Genomic DNA, 19,774 nt, shown 5'->3' on the forward strand with positions numbered 1-19,774 from the left:
AAGCAAGTACGTGGTTTTGCTTATCAGAGAAAGTTATTGGAGGCTCATAATGAAGGCTAGGAAAGCAGCCTCTGAGAATTGGATGCACAAATCTGTTTCATGCTCATGAAGGTCCCTCTTTCACTGTTTTTGCTTTGTTGCTTTTTTTCTTAAGATGCACAGAAGTGAAATGCTGCTGTGTGATCCATCCACAGTATTTGGATAGCACGGTCATTAATAGGAATGAAAATTATACCTCACGAGTTGCCTTGTAGCTGGAGTGCCTGTCGTCCTGCAAGGGCTCAGCTGTTCTTCTCTGTATTGGTCTTCTCCTGTTGGAAATATTTAACTGCCTAATACCTTCTGGTCTTTAAAGGTGCCTGGTTGTAAGCCCACTGCCCCTAAAATGAAAGCTATTCATACTTCTTGCACTTGTAAATGCTTAGCTTTAGGCCCCACAGGGAGGGGTGTTAATGGCTGTGCCCTGGGTGCCTTTCAAGTGCAGAATTCCACTTTTGCTTCCCTTCTGAAACCTGCAGTCTCATTCTCCAGAAAAAAAAAAACCAAACAACACAGCTTAAACTCTTTTTTTTCTTTTTTTTTTTCTTTTTTTTTTTTTTTTTTCCTGCACATGTTTATACATGTCCCAAGTAGCTTCTCTGGGAAACTGAGGTCATCTTTGAAACAGGTGGGCAATGCATGAAGGGCGAAGCTGTGGCCAAGGGATGGGACTGCGGTCTTTGGAAAGGAATTAAATCCATGCACAGGTGTGGGCATGCCATTTGTGTGTGCCCTGCATGCACATCCTGTGCTTGATTTCTGTGGTAAGGCAGAGATCATTTACCCTCAAGCAAGGCAGCTTGCTGGGATGAAATCATCAGGGTTCAGTTATTAAAGCAGTATTGAGGCACATCCACATCCACATACAGGTGAGCATGAAGGAATGGTGGATCGTACTTTGGCCTCTCATGGGCCGTGTCCTGCTCGCAGATGGAAGCAGTCCTCAGCTCTTGATGATACAGGGAGAAATTGAATCTGATGCCTAGGGCCTTTCTGCACAGGGGAAGCGTTGCAAAACAAAGCCAGGGTGTGAATTTGAAGTGCAATAGCTATTCCGAGCGTACTTCTCATGTGGGCAGTCTTATTCTGCTCTGAGAGGGCCTTTGTGCAGTTCTGCTTCATCCAGTGCCAAAGGCACTCTCAGTGCAGCAAGAAGAATGCCCACACAGGGAGCGAATGGCTTTTCCAGGCTATTTCACCATGCTGCAGAGTCCCAGGAGATGCACATGGTTTTATGTCCCCATGAATGTTTCAGGAGCTTCCCCTTCAGCTCTCCCTTCTGCCAGCGCTTTCGCTGGGGAGCTGTGCTTTGGGATGGACCATTGGAGGAGCTGTGTCTTCTGGACCCTTCTAGGTAAACTGTGCATCACTGATTTTCCTGAAGGTATGGGATTGAACTCAGATCCCTGTGGTCTTGGGCTTCCCTGGGTGATGCTAGAGCTGCAGTTTGGTATTGCCCATCACTGTTTTTGCCTCTTGCCACGTATCCTTACTGCCTGTGTGAGATCATGTCTGTGTTTGCATGTTGTACCTTTACATATACAAAACCATCAAGAAAACCAGTGCATGGAGTACGAGCATTATCTGAATATTGCTGAACAGGAATGGAAAAGAGAAAAAAGCCCATCTGTTCTACAAAGAGGCAGTGTAAAGAGCAGGCTCTGTGACTAAATAAATTCACATCTGTTGAGCAGAACCATCAAATGGCGAGCAGAGGGGCCTAATGTGAATCACATGTTGAAACCACAAGTATGAGTGAGATGAGCTGCAAAAGAGAGAGCCTGGAAGTGTTGATCCATGTGAGCAACTGTTGGTTTCTCTCCTTATTCTCCTTCCCTTTCACAGTTTCCTGAGTAAGTGATATAGCATCAAAAAACCCCACACAAACAGCCATCCTTGTGCACATGTGTACGCACATCTTTGTGTGTGCATTTATATTCCTTGCACCATTAAATATATTGTGTTGAGCCATTAAATCATAACTTCAATTGGAAGTCAGGAGAGTGATGAATTTTAGAGGAGGCTGCAGAGAAGAAAGGGCACAGCTTTGGCAGAGAGAGCAGGTGAAGCTGGTCCCTGATGGTTCTTCTCCAGAATGGCTCTGAGGTCACTTGCTTTAAAAAGGGACTTGCTTAGTAGTGCTTCTTCAGGGGGATGTCTCCAGCACTGTCATTGCAGGAGACCTGATGACAGCAACGTAGAAACTCCAAAGCCATAGGTTATGCCTGCGTAAGCTCAAGCTAATTTCAAAATACTATCTGTTTACTGGTTCTACCATACTGCATCTTTCCATGGATCAATTTTCTTTGCTGCTTAGGTTTTCTCTTTAGCATTTTAAGCCGTACAGAAACAAAGAGCAGCTCAAGTTTCCTTATTGGTTGCATTTACAGTTTATTTTCTTTTTCTGTGCCAGGAACATATCAATACAATTGCAAAACACAGTGTTTTTATGACCTGAGGCAGCAGTTTCTAACTCAAAAACAAGAAAGCTTTGGGGATGTGCACACAGCTCAGGTGCCTCAGCTGCGTTGTTCGGTCTCCGTAGCCCCTCCGAGAGTCCATCACGAGAGGCTTGGATCTTCTCTCCCACAAGATGCCAAGAAAAGAAACATGCAATAATTTTAATATCAAAAGTGGTTTCTTGTGGCTATCCTCTCTTTTGTCTTAGATATTTTGCAGTATATGAGGATGGACTTGCGGGAGCAAAGAGTGGCGATAGATACACTACAAGCCATGCTTTGCACAGATTCTGGTCCTGTGCAGCTGAGTGTGCTTTTTCCAGCTGACAGAGCCATGCTTATGCAGCTCATCATGTTTGTGAGCTCTGCAGGAGGTAATGAGGCACTCTGAGGGGCTGGTGGGGTTGAAGGTCCTTGTGGAATGGTTAAGGTGTTTGCTTCTTCCTTTCTTCCAAAAATACCCCGTGGTCACAATCTGCTTCCTTATTTCCATGCCCACTGAGAAGGCACAGTGAACTTAGAGAAGCACTGGAATGTTTTCTTAGGACTCAAGTTTGAGCCATTTCATCCTAGGGAACCAATATGGCCAGACCAGTTTCAATACTTTTGTCACAACAAGGCGTCATGCTGATTTCTGGGAAAAGGAACAAAGGATTGATGTGGTTGTCTAAAACCAGACAGCACCAATGGCATGGTGGTGGAGCTACTGGAGGTACCTTTTTGAGATGATGCACTCGCTCAGCAACACTGCAAGGCCAGAGTGGCTGCCTGGCCGAGTTAGTCAGCTTCACTGCTAGCTGTGTGGATTGGGCCAGCTGGGGAATTCTCTCCTAGAGCTTTTTGCATGGCAGTTCTTGAGTGAGCAAGCACTGAGTTAATGTGGAAGAGCAGGTTTACTTAGTTGGTGCTCAGTAGTTTGAAGAGTTTGAAAGAAGAATCGAAAGTCAAATACCAAGCACTTGTCTTCAGTCACCACTTTCTATTCAGAGCAGAACTAATGCCCTCCAGTTAGTAAAAGAGCATCTTATCTTGGTGTGCTCCAAAGTGTCGGCACACTTGCCTCTGTTCTTAATATTCTTCTTGACTCATTTCCCCATGGTTCCAGAACATCCCTCTTTGAAGAGCCATCTTCTCAAATAGCTGTACGTTGTGCTTACTGCAAATAGCACAAGGTAGCTCACATCACTTCACTTCTTCTCCTATCCATGTGTCCATGGACAGTCAGGAGCTTCACAGATTTGTGCATCATCTCAAAAAATACCTTTGATTCTACTATGTGGTATCTTTCTTTGAAAGGACAGTGCACTTTGCACTATACTGTGAATGCTGTGTCAAATTCAAGTCTAGTGTGCACCATCGTTACAAATAAGCAGAGTGCATGTTGCATTACTTTAGGAGAACCCTGTCAGAGCCAGACACTTCTGTCCAAATGACAAAATAAAGTGCCAGAGATGTACACAGTGGATCAGGAGATTCAGCTGGAGAGCTGGAAAAAGTGTGTTCACTTGGAAAGTAGTGCAGCGTGTGTGAACAAGTTGCTAGAGTTGATTCTCCATTTTGGAAATTTTCAAGGACAGAGCTATGACATGAATCTACTGGTAAGTCAAGCTTTATCTAAAAGCAGGACTCAACAGCCAGCAGAGATGCTTGCTCTTTCTTGAGAGTACTGTGGGCTGTCGGTTTCTTAAAGAAGAATGCACTTTGATGCTTTAGTTTCCCTTTGTGTTGCAAAAGGGAGACAGGAATACATTAGGGTGCTGGTGTCTTGAGAATGTCAAATCACCTGTTGTTGTGAAACTTAGAAAAACATACTCTTTTTCTGACCTTTTGTGCAAAGGAGTGTGTGTACTTCTTTTTCTACCATTTTCAGGCACTCAACTGTCTTGCTTCCATTAGCAGTCTCTCTGCAGCATCAGTTCCCAGCCATCTGGCAGCAATCACTCTTCCGTATATTAGGATCTAGGATTTTTCATAGGAAAAAGGCTATTTCCCCTTATTATTTGCAAGGTGCCACAGGCCAAGCTGCCAAAAATGAGGCACAGGTTGATGCAGTGCTCAGGGGCGAGGAGAAAACATCCGAGGATTTGTTATAATGGAATCTGTGACTTCAGGACAGCTTGGAGTCTGGTCAGGAAAGGTTAAGTGGATCAGGCAGGAGGGAAAGAAGCCCGGGATTAAAGATTTTGCTCCTGGACACAGTTCCTGCTCATTAACTGATTTTTAGGGTTAACAGTTTTGAAGTCTGGCTTCTATTACTGGCCCCTTGAGGTTGGCCCAGAAGAAGGTTGGCTGTGGCATTGGCTCTGCACTCGTGTCCCTCTTGAACGTGACCTCTGCTGTGCCCATATTCTGGGCTGCAGCTCCTCTCCCATTCACAGAAACCCTCCTGACAGCTTGGGTTGTAGATTGCAAGCTGCAGATTTGTGCTCTTCCAGGGTTGGTAGCAGTTGACTTTTCCTGCAGTCGCATCCATTTTATAAGAGAAATGCAGTGCAGGGAGCCTGCCATAAATCACAGCTTACCTGCACCCACATAGCCTTGCTGGGTTGCGCCTCAAGCCCTGCTCTGTTGCCATGTTCATTTTATATCAGTTTCCCCTCTCTACTGGGCTCAGATCCCTGCTGTTTATCCCCAGGCGGAGACATAAACACACAGCTCTCTGTAAAGCTAATACAATTATCTGTGTGTCAATATGCTGCCACGGTCCCATTTGGTCCCACTGGGGTCCTGTTGATATCTCACTGCTGAGCTGAATGTCAGTTCTGCACTGTTCCTTCTTGTTTACAGGCAGCATCAGCATCCAAACAGCCTGGATTTGCTCTGAAAGCTTTAACCTTGCCGTCTTTATGTTATCCTGGTATCTTTTTTCGTATGTGGAATCTTTTTGATAGGCCTGATTCCATTGTGTGCCCACTGGCTGGGTGCGCTCCATATTGTTTGGCAGTGCCTTGCTGACTTTTTTTTGGCAGAAGGATCTTGAGAATAAACGATGTGCAGGAAAACAGTATTTCTGTAAGGGAGCTCATGGTCTGAGACTCCCAAAAATAACCTCTCTGCATCATTCTGCCTGTTCTTTTGCTGTCCCTATTAATATATTTCCTCTCTTGTACATGAAATCCTCAAGCATCCATCTCAAACTTTCCTTTGTGGTGCAGCAACACCCTCACAAACATGTAGGTCATGTTATCAGGAAGAAAAGCTCGAGAACTGGAAGAACTTTTGCTAGCTTGGGGCTGCCTCTTGGCTCAGCTCTGAAGGTTCAACCACAAACTTTGTGTATTTGAGTAAGCATTTTGGACTGGTCGCCAGGCCTGCCTCCTCCACTGCTATTGCCTTGGGGTTTGTTGTGACCACAGGTAGCTGAGGCCTTGGATTAATATTTTGTCCAATATAATTGTGTTTGGAGTTGCTGAGGACTGCCTCATTCCACAGGAGTCAGGAATCAGCTGCTCTCTCGTGAAATTGTAATGTGGTCATTAGAGTTGTATTAGATTAGATAGATCTATGTATCTCCAGGGAGTCAGTACCATCTCTTTGTTTCAATGCACATGGGCCAGTCAAGTTCAATTTATTAGGTTTTTAGAGCCTAGTTTATCATCCAACACCAGGATGTGACATGGCTGTAAAAGGAAGATCTTGCTCATCAGCTTTTATGTGCGTGTTTTGCAGCGGCAGTCAAATTCAAATAGACTGCATCTAATCCCAAAACTACTAATGCAATTATATTGGGAAAGAAAAGAAGTTTTATGTTTAGTTTGCCCTTCTACCTTTCCCACTGATGTGACAGAAATAAACCGAAAGAAACTTAAAAAAAGGGGAAGTTTTCAGTTGATGCCAACCCTGCCCCAGCAACAGGATTTTGGGGTAAGATGGAAAGCGGTGTGGGGTTGGTCTCTGCTGATTTCAACCTGCAGCAAGCAGCACAGTAGAAATAATCCTTCCAGCAGATCTCTTGCCATCCCCACCATGGACTTGCTGTCTTCCTGTTATGTCTGCTTCATAGTGTAAAAGTTGTAGTGACTTAGTATGTAAAGCAAAAATCGAATCCCCAGCTACTGTGGATCTGCTAGCAGAAAATGAAGCTTGGGTGCGGCTGTGCTAGAAAAAGTTGTATTGCTGCAAACCCTTTTGAGTTCAGATAAAGCCGTTGCTGCAAGTCTTGGGTCTTAAAATTGTTGATAATTGATTTTGGAAGGGATCACCAGAGGTCATCTGGGCCAAACCTTTGCTCAAAGCAGGGAGGACTCTGAATTTCAATCTGGTATTCTGAAAGATCCCATGAAAATGGATTGAAGCTGTTAAACCAGAGTGAGATGATACTAGATTATATGATTTGAGGAATAATTTAGTGCAGACAGTGCTGTAACTGGGTTTCTTTCACCTTTAATTCCTCTGATTACATTAGTGATGTCCCACAGCAGGAAGCTGGTGAATGCTTTCAGCCCTATTTAACTGAAGTAGAGACTTCAATTTATTTTGATTTCATTTTATTTTGAGGAATTTGAGCTGAAGATACAAAACTCAGTCTGATCCAAGCAATTGGAAGAAACTCCAGTGCTGGGGGGAGAGAAAGGTTTAAATTTACTTCAGCTGATACCTGCTGTAAATGGCAGTGCAAAACATCAACAAACATCCAGAAGTGGTGCAAAATGTATGTGAGCAAAGAAGCTTAGTCTCAGGGAGTGTCTGCCATGAGGGGTTGGAGTCTGTGTGCATTAAGTCTTTACGTATAATGAAGAAGGCAATCACTGGGCTCAGCCATCTCTTAGCTGCTCCAGGTCAGTTCAACCTCGTACAACAATCCCAGTGCTGGGAGTTTTCTTGTGGCTTTGAGGTTCTCCTGGTTGCTGATGCGATGTCTGAGGACCCGAGTCAGTTTGCTGCTGGGAGGTTCTGAGGGAGGAGTGGAGCTTCTTGGGGCTGGTTAATATTGTAGGTCTTAAATTTTGAGAGATGTTGTGCAGATCAGCAAGAATTAGGGGAGTTTAGAAGGGATCATGGTTTCCCCAAATCACATAATTTCCCCTATGATGTAAAATTGATGAAGATAAATAGTTCCATATGGGAAAGACATCCCAAGAGACCTTGGGCTGAGTTTGTAAGTAGCTATGGTGCTTCCTTTGTTTGGTTAAAGACCTCTAATGAGACCAGAATTTTGACATTATATCCTCTTTTGGAGGCCACAAGAAGCCGGAAAGCTTCATGGCTAGAGATCACTGGTCCTAAGTGGAGAAATAAATTCACTTAACGTTCAAAGTGGAATGATGCCAAGGGAAACAAGCAGCTTTAGGAATTTATAAAGAGCAAATCTCTCTGGTCAGCCTCAATTACTGCTTTGGGCTAATTAGTGAAGTGGAGGTGATAAGGACAAAGCAAAGAACTGTAATTTAGCACAGCATTTGGGCCCTGCTTGTGGGAATTTCAGGAAGAAAAGAAAAAAAGACAAGCCTAAGTTAGAAACATCCACTTTTTTTGGATTGCATCTCTCACCAAAAGGGGCAAAACGTGGCACGGTTTTGCCTCAGGAAGTGTGTCCCCTTGGTTTAGTATGAGAACTCAGCTGGAAAATGAAGTGAAGTCTCTTCAAGTCCTGTTGTGTTGACAGAAGAGAAAGGAGAGTGGGGAGATGACAGCCTGCCTTTCTACGCATGGCTCTTTTAATCCATGAGATGAGCTCTCTCTATCCCGGGAAGGTGTCTTGGTTCTGTCCCTAATAGTACCAGAGAGAAGATACTGGAGGGCTTCCAGCTGCACTCTGTGTCTGCAAAAAAAATCTCTGTATCTTGTCAGCCCTGTGGCCTTCAGGCTGATGGTAACTGCATGGGGGGTACAGAGAATCTGAACCAAGCTAGTGGATTAGGAAAAAGTAGGATTGAAGACAGAGCAGACTGTCTGGAAGAACAGACTGTTGTTGCTCGTTTTATGTTAAGCACTGTTGCTACCCACTATGAAGCATTAGCTTAATTAACTCGGGGACAAATTCTTCTGTCTTGGCAAAGTCCATCAACATCCAAGGAGTATTTCGTCCGTGTTATGAATATGAAAATGAAATGAAGATTTATTTGGGTACAATCTAATCATGGAAAAGCCTGTCTCAGAGATGAATGTACTAACAACTTTAGATAGACAAATGGGTACTCTACCCTTTCATTGTTTCTGATATGAGGCTAAATTGACTTGGGAGCCTCTTTGTGTTACCTTTGCTTCTCAAAGGTGAGTGACATCCTGTGATTAAAAGCAAAATAACCCAAGTACTTTTGCACGTCTTTAAAAACAAACAAAAAAACCCAACAGACTTGTCAGGCTTTTATTACTTTCTGGTGTTATCTTCTATTGAAATTCCTAGTCTGATGATTTTTAGATGGTGCAGTTTTGTCATGGGACTCCAGTTCCTCTGCTGTCATGTGTTCCTTTATGGTTGGGATTTTTCTGGACTTAAGGCATTAAGATTATCCTAATGATAGAATCAGAGCACATGGGTTTTCTTTATTTACGCAGTGTGATTCTACTCTTTGCTCTTAATGTTATTTATCATGGTTAGTTTGGTCTGATACTCTACCTCCAAAAGTAGGCAATGACTAATGCTTCCAAGGAAGGAAGGATAACAGAACCTCAGGCAGCCGCAGCTGAAGTTGGTATAGTTCTTGTCTTTGATGTTATTCATCCTATTACTCTTCCCATGATAAGTTTCCACTCTTGAGAAAATGGTCAAATGGTAGCATCCATCACCTCCCTAAAGGTTGCTGAAAAATTGAAGAGAGTTCAGAGTAAATATATAGGAGTGAATCAAGAGAAGTCTGTTCTAACCAGTGAGTTTAATTGATACTTAATTTAAATGTTGTGATTTGATTTCATCAAAGACCTGGATGCGTTCTGTGAGGACCTGCGTGTGGAAGGGAGGTAGGAGTGTAGCAAAATCCAGCGCTTGGAGGTGGAGCTAGCTAAATTTAAGCCAGACGTAAAGGAGAATCCATAATATTGGCGCTTGATTGCTTGCCCATATAGTTTACTGAGTGCAACAGTGGATTCTCCATTACATGCTTTTTTTCAGAAGGATTCAATCCCCTGCATTGCATTGCCTGGGGCCTTTTACCCTAGGCACAAAATCACATGCCCTTAAAAGAAGAAAAGTGTTGGGGAGAGATCAGAACAAACCCAGAAGTTCAGCTTCGGCTGTTAAAAAGAGATCTATTCATTTTCGTTTTTTATGATCTTGTGTAGTTAGGCTAAATTTAATTGAGGCTGGGGAGCTGGGGCTGGAAGAGATCAGGAAAAGGGAACTTGTTGAAAACATTGTCAAGGCACATATAGCAAAAGCGAGTGACAGCAAATGCATGACAGAAAATGAGAGGAGGAGAAAGAGGAAGAGAAAAGGCTAACGGGAAACAATTAGAAAACCCCACCGCCACTGACACAAATGTGTTAGAGGGTAGCCAAGATGAAGCTGCATGCCAGCCTACAGTTAGCAACTGAGTTACTGCAGTGTGGTCTTATATTCCCAAACTGCCCATAAGAGAACTGCTCTTTAAGCTCGTTCATGAGATGCCACAGTGTCATCAACTGTCCCAGCATTGTGTGGCCTGGCTGCTAGAGCAGATAGCCCTGGTTTATGCATCGCTCAGCCCATCCCTGCCTCGTGGCAGACCATAAGGGGACCAAGGCGTGTTGCCTGTGAGGTGGCTAAGGACAAATAAGGAGCTGCCAGAAGGGGTGATGATAATCTCGCTAATGCTTTTTCTTTTTGTTTTGAATGAGTGTGGAGGTAACGCCTGTGCTCTGAAGGAGCTTTGTGCAGTGGGATGGTCCTTCGCATGAAATAGCAAACCAGGGGCTGAAAACTTGTCAGAATAAAACTCCAAGATGCTTGTAGCAATGGGCAAGATACAGCGATCTTTAAATATAATAAGAGAGCAAAGTATCCTGTTTATCTCTTAAGGCTGAGTGCCCACATTGCCTTCTGCTCTTAAGCCTAGATAGTTGCCTGAGACTTACTGTCATGTGTTACATTTTTGAATGATGTGAGAGGACGAGGTGGCCAGGTGGGTGAATTTTAGTGTTTTGGTGGCGTTTTCTGTGTCCGGTGAGGCTGGTGTTGGTAATGAGAAGTACCAGGCAGTGGGAGCGCAGTCCATCCTGCCTGTCGTGGCTGGTTTTCTCTACAGCCCTGTGGGGCAGACCTGCCTTTCACTTCTTCCTTTCAGAATGATGCTCTGCTCTGTGAGTGTGAGGTCAGCTGGCAGCCGTGTTTGGGAGGGTGGTAAGATCTGTCCTTGCACCTCGGCCTTGGATGCTTGTCTGCCTGCAGAGTGCTCCTGCCACAGTCTTCATTTGTAGCCAGCCCCTCCATGCTGATCCCAGTGGTTCCTTTCACTGGTATCACGTCCAATGCAATGGGCTCATCCTTCAGCAGAAGTGATTGCAAAGTCTGTGACCTTGAGCAGCCACGCTGCCTGGTGGGGAAGTGCTGAGGCATGTGGCAGTTCCTCTGGCACACAAAGAGCAGTGGAGGTAGAAGAGGACCACAAACTGCCCGTCTCCTAGTTTTGGGACAGACATGAGGACTGGCTTTTCTTTGCAGTCTTTAAGTACAATTGAATCCTCCAGTAAGAAGGTTGTTACCTGGAGGTAACTTACTGGGCTGGAAGAGGCACACACTGTATATGTCAGTTTTAACAAGCACTGCTGATAGCTGGAGGTACCATTTCCACATTGCCACATGGAGACCTTGCTCCTTCCCCACCTCTGTCCCCACTGACTCAGCACTACTGTCTAATAGCAGATTGCTAGGACAAGGCTGTCCATATCAGAGTCCATCAGACTACTTTCTCTGTTCTATATCCAAAAGCCTTATCTGCTTGTTCAGTACAGGACTCACCTGATTTTTCTCCACCGCTTGTAGGACTGAGATGCTTTGCAAGGCAGGATGAGCTGGCAAACCAGATCTTCACCCAAGTCCCAATTACTTGATCCTGACATTTCCACTAACATCTGGTCTCAGACTACAAGAAAGGGGAAAGAAAGGGGATCTCTACTTCTTTGTTTTTCTCTAGACAGACTTACGTTGTCAAATGTGCTTTTCTCCTGCCTAAATATTCCGTGTAATATAGGGACAGTTGCTTTTTTTCTGAGAACATGTGTGTGTGGAAATGTTAGCTTTGTGGCACCGTGAGTATGCCCAGGTTGGTGGGACATGCTCTTGTAGATGCATTCCTGCTTATTATCAGCGAGAAGATATTTGGTCTCCATGTTTGATGGTAGGTGGCAAAGGTGATGATATCAGTCATGCACCTGCTTGCAGGTTTTAAGCACTGACCTTTATAGCTGTCTACACATGGCTGTACTTTTCAGCTTTGGAAATGCCTTCTCTTGAGACATTCAAATAGATGGCTGTGTGCCTGGCCACAGAGCTGTATCAGAATAGTTTGAGAGCTGTAGAGCTGTGAGGCTTGGTAATGATTTCACTCTGAGGGGGTGTCCACCAGCCAGAGGCCGCCCTTCATCTGCCCTCATTTGTTTTCCCAACCTGACCTCAGAGAGCTGTGTGCACCCACTGGTAAATCCCAGTGCTGCTCTGCTCAGGCAGCAGTAAGAGTTTCTCTTTGTAAGTCCGGTGGTGCCTTTGCTTTGCCCGACTGGAGCTGCCCAGCTGGAACTGCCTCTATGCAACAGCAGTCAGCTAATGTCTGCCTAGGCCCAGTGCTCTCTCTTGCACCAATCCTTTTCCAAGCTTTCTGATGTAAAGAAATCTTTCCAGGTCAAGTCCCAGCTGCTTCTGGTTTCCAGAACCCTGAGGTGTGCTGACACCAAAGCAGAGCATGGACAGACACTTGAGGGCTCAAAAATTAGCAGTAGCTTTTGTCCATGCAGGGTCTTCACGTCCTTACTGCAGCTCAAAGCCAGCATAGGGAGGTAACGTGGTGCTGCTGTAGGACCATTGCTGCTACCCAACAGCTATGGCTGGTATGTGGTGGAGAGCGCTTGTTTGTTGCGGTTCAGCCCATTATGAACAGGTTTTCTTTATGGGAAACATTTTCAGCAGCGTCTGAGTCCAGTTCTCAAAAGTGATGTAGGCTGTTAAGAGACCAAAGCCAAGATCTTCATAAATAAGTAATGGTTTGGGCTGCCTTTGTTTTCTGTTACACAAGTGGAGATGTCTAAAAGGAGCCTGGTTGTCAGTGGTTGTGGAATTCTGGCATTTTTTCAAAATTGACGTGCTTTTAAAATACCTTAATCTGGGCATTCAGAAATGGAGGCATCAAGGAAGATTAGCTGCTTTTGAAATCCTTTTTCTTTAAAGTTTAAGTGAAAGACAGTGGAATTTGGGGCCATAAATGTCATGTTGAGAAATGCTAAAGGTTATATTTTGGAAGCGTGTGTCTGCCCACCTGTAATGGCACTTGTTCCCAGAGCAACCGCGCCGCTGTACTTTAATGTACTCACCAAATCCTAGCAGGAGGAAGTCAAATCTATGACTGTATTGCTGAACAGGCAACAGGAGTGATGGGCTTCTCTGGTGCATTGGTCTGCCTCAACTTCAGTTTGAAGAGGAAAATAACAACACTTTAGCAGACACCAAAACAAACTGATCAGTGATTTCAACCAGCCGGGCAAAGAAAGACAAGTTTGTATCTGCATTCTCATGAAATGGTTTTGTGGTTGTAATTTAGTAAGTCATCTAGAGGGTTTACAACTGCTGGTCCCCCAGCCTGAATTCCTAATGTACGTGTGGTTCTTGTTTTCCTCTCAGATTTGAACCATGTCCCACCCGTCCTGGCTGCCGCCCAAGAGTACCAACGAGCCTGTTGGTCACGTTACAGCAAGGATGGAGACCACTCATGCCTTTGGGACTCCCAGCATCTCAGTGTCCACCCAACAGACGCCAAAGAAGTTTGCACCCGTTGTTGCCCCCAAACCAAAGTACAACCCATACAAGCAACCAGGAGGTGATGGTGAGTATGTTTGTGGGTTTTTTTTGTTTGTTTGTTTCATTGGTGTGTGGTGTTTTTTTTTAGGAAGGATCCACAGAAGTCGTATTCAGGGATATTGACCTCTAACACAAACTGTGTTTGACAAACTCTTGGTTCATGAGTTTGTGGGATCAAATCAATCAATAAGAATGTGAAAGAACCTTGTACCCTCTGGCAAGCTGTCCTCTTGAATGGTGCAGGGCTAGGGGAGAGCAGGGGGACAGCAGTTCCTTTGTTTTTATTGTAAGCAAGTCTCCTTTCCCTAAAACTGATATTTTTCCAGTTTTGCTTGTTTCATGTCTGCCTGTACACGTCAATCCAAGAAGCTGGAGCTTGAACACCCTTTTCAGTGTTGTTTTTCTTTTGCACCAGCACAGTGGGACTTCGTTACAAACATGGGACTGAGCTGGGGATGTGGGTAGAGATGGATGGATTTGGCAGAATGTGTCTCAACATGTTTTGTCTCTTGCCTGTTGGTTTGATTCAGTTTTACTGTTTCTCCTCTGTTGTGGTAGGCTCTTGAATATGAGGTGAATTAGTGGCATAACTATGTAGATATTTATGTGACCATTGCAGTAGCCTCTGAAGATGTTCTGTCAGTGAAACAAAAGCTTTCCAGTCACCGTGCACTGGCCTCACTTTGTCTCCTGCTTTTAAAGTCCAGCTCTCTTCATGCAGTTGAGCAGCAAGTGTAGGAGTTGGGTTCCTGTTCTGTGCACACATGGAAAAAGGGATAAACTTGGGTATTGTATTGAAGACTTGGCTCCATTGTACTCAAGAAAATTGCCAAATCAGCTTTTGATTTTCAGTTGTGGCTGTTCTTCTTTGTACCATCTTCACTTTTCCCTCTTTTGTATTGAGTGTAATAAGGCAAAAGTTGTCTGTAATTTTTTTCCCCTTTTTCTACTTTTTTCAGAATGTGTGCAGGAAGGCTACGTGATAATGGAAAGGAGAAATGGAAAGCAATATATTAAATCTCTCATTTAAGCTATTTTCTAAAGTTAAGGACGTCTAGTAGGAAGTTGGAGAAGACTCTCTAGTGTTTCATTTTTTTTTCCTCTGCCACTCTTTAACTTCAGAGAATTCGTAACGAAAAAAGAAAATGTGTTGGAGGGGAAAACTCAGTCATATGCACCTGTTCTGTTGCCTTCAGTAACAAAACATTAGCAAGGAAGATGGAGGGAAAGACATTTGGAATTAAAAAAAGTAAAAATAATCCATTTCTGAATTGCGATGGAAATGTCACTTTCAAGTGAAGTGGGAAATTCTTATTTTTTAAATTCTTCTACAATTTAAGATAATAATGAAAAGTGACACTTTGGTTCCTCAGGAAAACTGTTGTTGATCAGCCAGAAATGTCACTATGCTTTAATTGTTGATGCTTTAATTGCTATAGATCTGATTATAAGTGACTCAGGAACATCCCAACAACCTTCTAAAAAATTCTTTGCTCCTTGGAGCTGGGGGAAGGAGACGTCCTCTAAGCAGCACCCAGTACTGCAGACTGAGGAAGGTAGATGAGCCTCACCAGCATTTCTTGTGCAATGCACAGAATGCAGTCCTGCAAGCACGTGAACATTGCTGGGTCTGATGGAAACGGAGACGTTTGGGGAACTTATGGGGGGCCTCTGCAGATTCTGGACTTTTAGAGATGCCATCATCATCTGATGGGCTTGCAAGAAATAAGGGATAGTGGAGACTTGATCAGGGATTGGCTTAGTGATGTGACAGTGTACCAGCAGCTTAGGCTAATCCATTTTCAGAAGGTGACACACTGCTGGTCAGTGTCAGCAGCTGGTGCAAAGCCATTAGCTCGACCATATATAACCCTGAGAACATGAGGCTTCCGGGATCTGGCAGGTGAGGCAAGAAAACATTTAGCCCACCATGCCTCATTCACTTTTTATGGCTCTGTTCTCTCCTCCAGGCTCCCTGCTTGTTTCTTCAGTGACCTCCTTTGTTTGACAGAACAGAACTTTGAAATGAGTTAGAAATGGTTAAAAGAAGTTAAAAACAAAAGCTGCGACAGGCGGCAGTTTGTAAAGCAGGAGCGTTTTAATGTGCTGGAAGCAGTCAAGGCGTGCGTGGTTCAGACCAGCTAAGTGAGCAATTTTCTCGGTGGTGCTGGTCCCCCTCCTTGCTGTTTGCCACGCTGCCTTGCTGAGACTTGTTTTGAGCTGGATTTGTCAACTCATCAGGGCAGAGACTATGTCTTGCTGTCGCAGGGATCTGTTTGGGGGCCTTGGGGTATGACTGCAGTAGTAATAATAACAAATAAGAACACAGCCCTGATTAATGTGCTGCACGGGTTTCTGCCGCCCAGCTAGCTGGAGAAGCTGGTGCAGCTGTGTTTTTATGGACCAGACTTCCACGTGCTGCAGTCTGGTCTTGATTTCTGGAGGATTTAGCACTAGCCTTCCCTGTCGCAGCACCTCATGGAGGATTAACCTTGCTCACCTCAAATGCTCCTTCCCTAGTGTGCTGCTGTGCTGGGGTCTGTACCTCCTGCCCTGGTTGTAGCCTTTCTCTTTGGAGACAGGGATGAGTTTCTGTGCCGGGGTCTCAGAGCCAAGCAGGAGCTCTGCTGGCATGGCAGTGTGCTGGGGCTCATCTGCTCCCTGCTCTGTCCTATATGGTCCCTTGCTGCTGAGCTGTCCTTCTGATTCCTCCCTGGCACTTCGGGGAGGGAGATGCTTTGCTCCCCCACCTCTCAGCCCTCTGCACATCACAATGCTCAAATCACTGTGTGCTCTTTTTCTTTGAGAGGAGTCGCTGCTGGTGTCTGTTTTCGGTAAGTCCAACCCAAGGGTACAAACTCTGCTGTTCACCATGGACTCAATCCTGGGAAGTCTTAGCACTGTGATCCCTTCTGGCCTGCACAGCTCCATATTTACCCCACAGATGGAGGAGAGCTGTTTAAGCTAGCAGAATGTGGTTTTGTACAAGAAAAAAAAGTGTCTGTGGGAAGGAAACAGCAAATGAGCTAGGCTAGAAATGAAAATTCGGTATCCAGACATTCAAGCAGTGGCTTTAAAAAAGCCACTGGGTGGGAACATTGGGGTGAAGGATGATTTTTTGATGGAGCATCCTTGGATGTGTTTGCAAACAGGAAAACATCTGTCTATGCTGAGGCAAGATGAGTCCTGAGATGAGTGAGACATCATCCTGCCATGGGTCCTGGCAGTCCGCACCTCTCGCTCCCCTCTCAGTGCTCATGTGTGCTTAGTACTGCGTGCTTCCTCCCCCCATTCCTCAGCAGACCCCATCCAGCAATATGCACAGCAGGTGGTGACTGCAGAGCTGTGCTGTCAGTTCAGGTGGGCTCTCCTTCACTGAGCGTTGAGCTAAGAGTGCAAAGAGAGAGTAGAAGGCCCATTTCCAGTTTCTTTAAAAGCATTGCCCTTCCTCTTTTCCCTCCCAATTATTTTTCTCCTGCTTTCCAGTTTTTGCACTAAAATTGGTATTTCAGTGCTGGCGGGAGCTCACATGCTCCATGGCATGGGGAGGAGGGCTGGCAGGCGCTCTGAAACGAGTGCTGCTGGGATGCTGCCAGGGCCAGGGCTTGTGAGGCCAGAACTAGGGGTTTTCAAAACCATACTGAAGTCTATTGTCAGCCTTGGATTCTCAGAAAATCCTGACTTGGATCTCCTCGGGTCATTGGATGGCTCGAGTGCAGTGAGAGTGTCAGGCTTTGTGTTGTGATTTGTCTTTGGTTTGCATCCTTTGAGTTTCAAGCTGGTTTTCATAACCTCAGGAGCTCTTCTCCCCCTTGCCCTCCTCTCCCAGTACAATCCGGTGGACATGAAGCAGTGCAAGGAGCAGCGTGGTGCTGATGCAAATCAAGCCTATGGGCTGTGGCTGCTGGGAACACCTAGAGAAAGCCAGAAGGGGAACACAGTGGGCACATTGCTGGGGAGGAGCAGTAAGTGACAGTAAAGCCTGTGGATTTGTGGAGAGGACAATGCACTGAGGAAGGAACATGACCAAGGCCATAGCAGCTAATAGAGCATCTATACCTTGGCATGAAAAATGCCACCTGGCTGAGAAACACGGGTGAAGGCTTCCATCTGTTGCCCTTTGCTGTCAAAGACAATGAAGCTTCTTGTTTTCTTGCAATATATGGTTTGAATTTTGGTGGGTCCTTTGTGGAGCCAGCTGTTTGACTCAGTTGTCCTTGGCTCTTGAACACAAGAACTGTGGAGATGTGGCACTGAAGGACATGGGTTAGAGGGCATTGTGGGGATGGGACTAGGTGATCTTAGAGGTTTTTTTCAATCAAATGACATTATGATTCTATGCCTGTGAGTCCCTTCTAACTCAGGATCTTCTATGATTCTATGATATTTCATTCGTAGGCATCTGTTGAGGCATATTCCTGAGACATATGCCACAGTGTCAAACCCTGGCCACAAAAGGATGTGCAGACAACATCCCTCCTATGACAACTGTATAGTTTATGGGATTGCACAACATTTGGGCATTTGTCTTTGTCAGCCCTTTAGAGGCTTTGAGGACAGGCTTTGCAAAATTAGCCATTTGAGTTTATTCTGTTGACTCCTCCTAAATTCAATATTAGTTAGTGCTGATGATGCCTTTTCCTTGTGATTGCCAACCGTGGTGAACGTAATACCTGCAGAAACAGTTAAAATGGATTCAATCATAAAATCGTTAAGGTTGGAAAAGACCTTTTAGATCACTTAGTCCCACTGTCTACTTGCCACTGGAACTGCCCACTAACCTGTGCTTGTTAGTACCACATCTCCACAGTTCTTGAACACCTCCAGGGTCTGTGATGCCCCTACCACCCTGGGCAGCCTATGCCAGTATCCAGCCACTCTTGGAGAAGTTTTTCCTGATATCCAACCTGAACCTCCCCTGGTGCAACTTACAGCCATCACCTCTCATCCTGTTGCTGTCGCCCGGGAACAGAGGCCGACTCCCGTTCCGTCACAACCTCCTGTCAGGGATCTGGAGGGAGCTATAAGGTCTTCCCTGAGCCTCCTCCAGTTTCCATAATGGAAACTAATTGAAGAGTCGAGAATTAAAGCAAGCTCTTTCCTTCTGCTTTCTTTCCTTGAAGCACTTTCAGGCATGATGAGTGACAGGAGACTCATACACAGGTCTTTGAGATCTTCATGGGTTTGTTTGTTTTGTGGTGGAGGTATTTTTGTTGTTGTTGTTGTTTGTTTCTTTAAATCATCTCTTCTTTCCATCTCCATTAGTTGGAGGAGAGGGCTGCAACTCGTGGGGCCAGGCACAGCATCAGGGCTAGCTCCAGGGCAAGATTACATAGTTGACACCATGCTGTGTTCACTTGAACCCGGCTGATGCAGGTTTCCCAGGTCCTGACGCTCTCTGCCCTTTCTTTCTTCATCTGTGTGGAGGCTCCTGAGCAATAGCTAATTTTATTCTGCTGTGTCTGTAAGGGACTGGGAGCATGAGCTATCGTGCTGTTTGTTTTATCTTGTAGGCAGGCATACCTAGTGGGTTTTGTTTACAGCAGCTGCTATCGGTAGCTCTGTCTAATTTTTGAAGCCAGGGTATGGATTTATTGGAATAGACACTCAGTGTTTTAGCTGTGCTGTTCCCTGTTCTGCAATCTTTGACAGTTCATAGAAGCTAAACAGCTCCAGAGTCTATTCATTACTTGGATGAGAGCCCTGAAAGGATAAATTCAGACTGACTTGGGAAATTCTGCAGGTTTTTTGCTTTTTTCTGGTTGTCTTTGTTGGGCCTGCTGCATAACACAGCAAGAGTAATCCCTGCTGATGGAAGGCAGAGGCATACCTGCTCTCCTTCGAGCCACCCGTGAGCTTTGGGGGCGTTTTATTGCCTTTTGGTCATCTTTAGCAGAAGGCTCACACTCACGAGCAGCGAGATGGGGGTCAGCTGTGCTTTGGTGGTGTGTTGTGTGTGCTCAGTGCCAAGCTAACAGGAGATGATGTGATTTAGCAGCAGTAGAAACAAAGCTGGTTGTCTTGCACGTGGTGTGAGCTGTGCATGCAGACTGCTGCTGCATCCTGCATGAAGCGTGGGAATATGTTGTTATTTGGTTGTTTTGAGGCTGAACTGGGTCCTGCACATCCCAGAGTTTCCAGCGGGACCTGCTGGTTTCTGCATCCAGCTTTGCCACCAGCTGATAAAATCATTGATGCTCTGGGGGTAAGGCAGCATCTCAGTGATAGGACAAGAAAATAGGCTGAGAAATGCTCAGGCTCTCTTCTGCTCCCATCATGGATTGAGCTTGCAGAGTTGAAAAACGTTGTGGGAATAAAGAGGTATACTGCTGCTGTGGCAAATCATCCTGAC

The 19,774-nt window shown here is 45.1% G+C and overlaps 1 protein-coding gene across 10 annotated transcripts in view; it reads left to right on the top strand.

Moving 5' to 3' along the window:
* Positions 1-19,774, top strand: part of LOC125697421 (LIM domain containing preferred translocation partner in lipoma) — a 320,474-nt gene that overhangs the window by 96,475 nt on the left and 204,225 nt on the right. For all 10 annotated transcript variants that reach the window (XM_048954618.1, XM_048954615.1, XM_048954616.1 and 7 more), the window contains one exon: positions 13,246-13,447. In XM_048954618.1, the coding sequence (XP_048810575.1) occupies positions 13,255-13,447 (193 nt within the window). In that variant the 5' untranslated portion in view covers positions 13,246-13,254. The remainder of the gene's footprint in view (positions 1-13,245; positions 13,448-19,774) is intronic.

The sequence above is a fragment of the Lagopus muta genome, chromosome 9 (assembly GCF_023343835.1).
Source record: "Lagopus muta isolate bLagMut1 chromosome 9, bLagMut1 primary, whole genome shotgun sequence".
NCBI classification, from domain to species: Eukaryota; Metazoa; Chordata; class Aves; order Galliformes; family Phasianidae; genus Lagopus; species Lagopus muta.